The 6900-nt window shown below is 35.6% G+C and overlaps 1 protein-coding gene across 1 annotated transcript; it reads left to right on the forward strand.

Moving 5' to 3' along the window:
• Positions 1-1853: 1853 nt before the first annotated feature.
• Positions 1854-2278, forward strand: LOC115227257 (pyroglutamylated RF-amide peptide receptor-like; the record flags this gene model as incomplete). The annotated part of the gene is made up of 1 exon (XM_029798143.1): positions 1854-2278. A coding segment is annotated over one exon (425 nt), but the record flags the coding sequence as incomplete, so codon positions are not given.
• Between the last annotated feature and the right edge of the window lie 4622 nt (positions 2279-6900).

Genomic DNA, 6900 nt, shown 5'->3' on the forward strand with positions numbered 1-6900 from the left:
ATGTATTTGCTGATGTTTGCTAATTAAATATGATGAAAGGTCTTTCACTTGATGTAACATCAGTCTTTTGCAAGGTAATTCATTTTCGGAAGCTGAATGGACTGCAGCAACATGATATGCAATATTTCGCCCAAAGACACAACGGCGCACTAACATCAGGAATCGAAACCAAAATCTTACAATCATGAGCGCAACACCCTAACCATTAAACTACCCGCTCCCAAATATTAGCTAATAGTACACATTATATATTCATACAACCTTGTTAGCATTTATTACAAGTTTCGTCTTTCGTCTACCTAAATTATTTTATCGTATTTTACTGCAATTTTACTTCTAAACTCTCACAACTTTATTTCCAATATTAATATCGAATTAACAACAACCTACCCTATTGCAGACGATAAATACGTTTTATTCTGCCCTATCATATACTGCTCTGTTTTGTAGTATAGTCTATGCTACTGCATATATACATATAGACTATTCCAAGCTCTTGCTATTTCATATTTTTTTAATATTATCATCGTTTTGTTTTATATGAAACTGATATTTATTTTGCCTGAAACGATATCATATCAAATAACAAATGTGTGTATGCTTCTATCTTTTATATATTTATAACCTGACATGAAAGGAAACGTAAATTTATATGCTATATTTGTATGTATATATATATATGTGTGTGTGTGTGTGTATGTGTGTTTGTGTGTGAGTGTGTGTGTGTATTCAAATGTGTGCGTGGATGAATATACAAACAACACACACACACCTATATACATCAATGTGTGTTTTGTATCGTTACATATAAAAGCAATTTAATATTAAACAGAAAATTTTACATTTTAGGTGAGTATATGTTTATTTACTTTTACACTGATAAGTTTGACAGTGACTCCGAAATTTTGGGCTTGATTCTTTTCATCAGACAGTATAATAACAGCACGCAAGCCGAGATCTCGAAATTACTGCTATCATTTTTTTTTCTTGTACATATATATATATATACCAAATATATACGTTTTATCTACTATTATTTTGCACATTACTTAATCATTATTATATGCTTTATCTTATATTTAATCTTTTTATAAGATATAATTTTTCTAAATGGTATAATTTAATTTTTCATTATTGAATTGATAAAAGGTGTTTTTCTTTTAATTGCTATATACATATATATATTATATATATATTATATTTGATTCAGTATTTCTAAATTGAATTTTTCCCTGTAAGATTGGAATAATATTCCCTCATATTATTATACATATATATATATATAATACATAAATAATATATAAATATATGCATACATACATATATGTACTTACCTACATATGTGTGTGTATATATATATATATGCATATATGGGTACAGGGCATAAAAAAAACGTTGAACACAATAAGAAACTAAAACATAAAAACAAAAACATCGAAAACGAAATTTTTTTGAACAACGAAAAAAGCAAACGGAGAAACGAGACATGCAACATAAAGAATACTCCCCTTCATCAGTTGTCCCTGTCTCATCTACTCCGCGTTACGAAGGTAAGGACAACATATATATATACACACACATACATATATATATACATATCTATATATCCACTCACACACATACTCACACAAACAGACACGCACATAAAGTTTCTCTTTATTTAAGCATCACCATATTGTTGTCGCTTTTAGTATTTCATATAGCGAGAAACTTTGAGTCGCAAAACTGTTAACCTTCAGCTTTGAAAGAATAAGCCCCTTCTAGTTATATGTGAACTATCTTTTCTTACGTCTTAATATTCAACCGATATAGATTCAAAACATTGACTTATCATATTTTTCGTTATTTTGCAGTGACATCCACCGTATCCAGCATTCTTACACTGACAGTCATCGCATGCGACCGCTTCTTCGGCATTGTTTTCGCTCTAAAAGCACACATCGCAGAACGGCGTGCTTGGTATGCCATTGTCTTGCTCTGGATTATCGCCATTGTGGTGGCAGCACCGCTGCTCTACGTCAGACGCCTCTTCATGACGAAATGGGCCAATCATACGGAACGATTCTGTACAGACGATTGGACTCTCGTTACAAACAGTATGAACGCGATGAAGGCAAGACGCATCTACTACACTTTTGTTTCAATTGTGCTTTTCTTTGTTCCTGTACTAGTTATGTCCCTTGCCTACGCCATGATTATTTGGAAGTTGTGGTCGGCGCAGATTCCAGGTGAGAGGCTGGAAACGGAAAACAGGAACCAACTTAGAGTGAAACGCAAGGTAATAATTATAACTTGTAAAAAAAGACATTTATTTCATTCGTTTAATGACTTTATAGATTGTACTGGCACGGTTTTTTATACAACTATGTATGTGCGTGTCATTTGGGAGTGAGTGTATGTGTGAGTGTATTTGTAAGTGTGTGTTTGACACGGACTGACTTTTGCCAACCTTTGTCAAAGACAGACATTTGTTTCATTCGCTTAACGAGTGAGTGAGTGACTGACTGGCTGTCTGAGTGACTGAGTGAGTGACTAACTGACTGACTGAGTGAGTGGGTGAGCAAGTGAGTGACTGACTGACCAACTGAGTGAGTGAGTAAATGAGTGAGCGACTGATTGAATGACTGAGTGACTGAGTGAGTGAGTGAGTGCATGGATCTCTGTGTGTGCGTGTGTGTGTGTGTCTGTGTATTAATTTGGAGGGTGTTAGTTTTAAGGAAATATCAGATTTCCTGATATTACATTATATTGTCTCGGCTTTCTAACAACTATCTATGGGTGCGTATGTGTTTTTTGTGAGTGAGTAAGTGAGTGAGTGACTGGCTGAGTCATTGAGTGAGTGAGTAAGTGAGTGACTGACTGACTGACTGAGTGACTGAGTGACTGAGTGAGTGTTATTCTTAAATTTCCTTAAAACTAACAACCTCCAAATTAATACACAGACACACACACACACACAGATCCATGCACTCAGTCACTCAGTGAGTGACTAAGTGAGTGAGTGACTGGCTGACTGAGTGACTGAGTGACTGAGTTAGTGACTGACTGAGTGACTGAGTAAGTGAGTGAGTGACTGACTGACTGACCAACTGAGTGAGTGAGTAAATGAGTGAGCGACTGATTGAATGACTGAGTGACTGAGTGAGTGAGTGAGTGCATGGACCTGTGTGTGTGTGTGTGTGTGTGTCTGTGTGTCTGTGTGTCTGTGTGTCTGTGTGTCTGTGTGTCTGTGTCTGTGTATTAATTTGGAGGTTGTTAGTTTTAAGGAAATATCAGATTTCCTGATATTACATTATATTGTCTCGGCTTTCTAACAACTATCTATGGGTGTGTATGTGTTATTTTTGAGTGAGTAAGTGAGTGAGTGAGTGACTGGCTGAGTCATTGAGTGAGCGAGTAAGTGAGTGACTGATTGACTGATTGACTGAGTGACTGAGTGACTGAGTGACTGAGTGAGTGTTATTTTTAAATTTCCTTAAAACTAACAACCTCCAAATTAATACACAGACACACACACACACAAACACACACACACAGATCCATGCACTCACTCACTCAGTGAGTGAGTGACTGAGTAAGTGAGTGAGTGACTAGGTGTCTGAGTGACTGAGTGACTGAGTGACTGAGTAAGTGAGTGAGTGACTGGCTGTCTGAGTGACTGAGTGAGTGACTAACTGACTGACTGACTGAGTGGGTGAGCGAGTGAGTGAGTGACTGACTGACCAACTGAGTGAGTGAGTAAATGAGTGAGCGACTGATTGAATGACTGAGTGACTGAGTGAGTGCATGGATCTGTGTGTGTGTGGTGTGTGTGTGTGTGTGTGTGTGTGTGTGTGTGTGTGTGTGTCTGTGTCTGTGTATTAATTTGGAGGTTGTTAATTTTAAGGAAATTTAAGAATAACAATGTAATAACAGCGAAAGTTACTGACGGAAACGTAATAACATAAATAGAGTGAAATTTAAACGTAAATTAGTTTTTATTCCTATTGTTATTATTATTGTTTTTGTTGCTGTTGTTGTTGTGATATGGTTATTATGTTCATACCAATGGTATTTCATGCTTTTATTCGTAATTGATTAATTAGTTTATCAACAACTTCCACCACACAACTATAAATTTTTCCACGAGTTCGCTATTATTGCTCCTTTTTTCTGTAGGCTTCCCATGGTTACGTTTCCAGTGATACTGACACAAAACACAAATACAAAACACAAACACCCACACATACACGACACTCACACAATTTGTTGTGTTATTAAATACGAAAAAGCTAAGCTTGAAATAGAGTTGTGTTTCAGTCGATGATATGAACTCTTTAGAGCAAAAGGAATGAGTGCCAAAATTAATGATGAAGAATCACTTACATCATTAAGTATTCGTTGTACTAAGATTTGAGGTTCTAAAATGAGATGAAGTTTTAAAAATATCGTTGCTTGTAATCAGAAATGCGTTGCAATTCAAATCAATATTATGATCAAAGCAATTAACCATTTTATTTTTCAACTAAAAAGAACACAAACTTCAACGAACTGTATACTGCGTTGTACGTCGTCAACTCGAACAGGAACGAACCGCAGAAAAATATCAGGTAAACTGCAAGTGAAAATGAAGATGCTGTGAGTTAAATATCTTGCATAATTAGAGAAAAAATTTCGAAGAATATAATTTTCACGATCGATTGGCAAATGTTTGACATGAAAGAAATTGGCTTTTTCTGGAAGAAAATGTCATAAATAACATTTTGGTAAGACGTGAGACGTTGCAACCTGGTTATAAAACACCTGAGAATCGGGTTCTGCTTTTGGCACAAGGCCAGCAATTTCGGAAGAGGGGATATGTCGATTACATCGATCCCAGTACTCAACTGGTACTTATTTTATTTCCCTCCGAAAGGACGAAAAGCAAAGTGGACATCAGTGGAATGTGAACTCAGAACGTAAAGACGGACGAAATACCGCAAAGCATTTTCCCCGGCATGCTAACCGCCGTATAAAGCACCTAAATATTGCTTAACCGTTTTATTTGGAAGCAATGCTGAAGGGAACTTTGAGCTAAACCCGACGTTTATTTATCGAACGATGAACCCAAGCGCTTTAAGAGTAAGCAACAAATAACCTCTTCCACTTACTGAACTAAAGATAAAGGTATTGTAGCAAGTAGGTTTTGCTGGCGGCTGCTTTACGTCGCGCATTTGATCCGCAAGTTCAAAAGAATTGTTAAAAATATAATTTAGCATCAAAGGTCTTTCGGTTCTTGACAATGCCCCTGGCCATTGTAACTTACTTTATAACCTTTGCACTAACGTACAGTTCTATCTTTACCGCGCAATATGACATCGTTCTCACATTCCATGAACCTGGGAACAATAATTACATACAAGATTTATCATATTCCAATAACTTTCTCACAGGCAAGTAAAGTTATAACTGGGGAAAGAAACAATTTCTCTTCAAGAATTTAGAGAGGAAAAAAATATATTTAATAAACCTTCGAAAATATTGACGAATTCTAAGACGTAATAATCAGCTGTATGAGAACAACCTTCCAAAAATACTTTGCCTGAATGCTCTCATGATTTCAGGTGCTTCACAAATTCGGTAAATAGAATCATTGATTGATAAAATTGCTGCCGTTGGGATGAAGACAAAAATGTTTGTCTTCGAGGATGTTGATTGGGGAAAAATGTTCATGAATTATTGGTTTCACAATGAGAAAATTTAAGTGACGAAGTTGTCATTGGGAAACGAGTGGCTAGAGGACATGAGGGTGGGAGAGGGAAGCGGAAGAGGAGGAGCAGGAGCATGAAGAAGAAGAAGAAGAAGAAGAAGAAGAGGAGAACAACAACAACAACAACAGCAACAACAACGACGACGACGACGACGACGATATGAACGAGAAGAAAAGTGAAAGAAAGAAAGAAAGAAAAAAGAAAATGAGGAAGAAGAGAGGAGTGAGAAGTCGACGAGGTAAAGAGGAAGAAGAAGAGGAAGAAGAACAAGAAGAACAAGAAGAAGAAAAAGAAGAACAAGAAGGAGAAGAACAAGAACAACAACAACAACAAAAACAACAAAGAAAGAAAGAAAGAAAGAAAGAAAGAAATGAGAGAAAAGAAAAAAGAGTGAGACAACTAAGTGAAAGGATAACGACAACGACGACGACGACGACGACGACGACGAGAAGAGGAGATGGAGAACGAAGACGATATTAAGAAAGGGAAGATGTCCCACAGTGGAAAAGAGCAGCGAAGAAAACAACTTGATTTTTCTCGAAATATAGAGTCTGCAAAGAGTCAAAAAATGCACAATTAATAGCATCTGCATCCGAATGTCGACAGAAGTATGCTCATTCACCGCGATTAAGATAATGAAACATCTTGTTACCGTAAAATGTGTGCAGAGAAGAAAATAGATAAAGCTGTTAAACTGGCATTTGGTCACTTGAAAAATCATTCTTTCTGAAGAATGAATAATTAACGGTAATTCAAAATGCGTATTTTCTATTTTTCCAACATTGATTATAATTATTTCTATGGATTATAAAATGTGATTTAACGTGTATATATATATTATATATATATATATATATATATATATATATATATATATATATATATATATATATATATATATATTAAGTATAACCGGGTAATGAATCACTTGTGTTTAAATGAAGTTATGATTAAGCATACACTCGAACAAACACGCCTACACTATATGTATGTGCACGTGTGTGTGTGTGTATAAGTATGTACGTATATGTAATAAATAAAAATTAATAGATATTCAGCTGTTGAAGTCATGCTACAAACGTTTTAATAGCATGTCAATTTATTTGCACTCTGAACTACTACACCAGTATATCATACACAATATTGCCCGTCATTTCATTGGGCATCTGTG

The sequence above is a fragment of the Octopus sinensis genome, unplaced genomic scaffold, assembly GCF_006345805.1.
Source record: "Octopus sinensis unplaced genomic scaffold, ASM634580v1 Contig02451, whole genome shotgun sequence".
Taxonomy (NCBI): domain Eukaryota; kingdom Metazoa; phylum Mollusca; class Cephalopoda; order Octopoda; family Octopodidae; genus Octopus; species Octopus sinensis.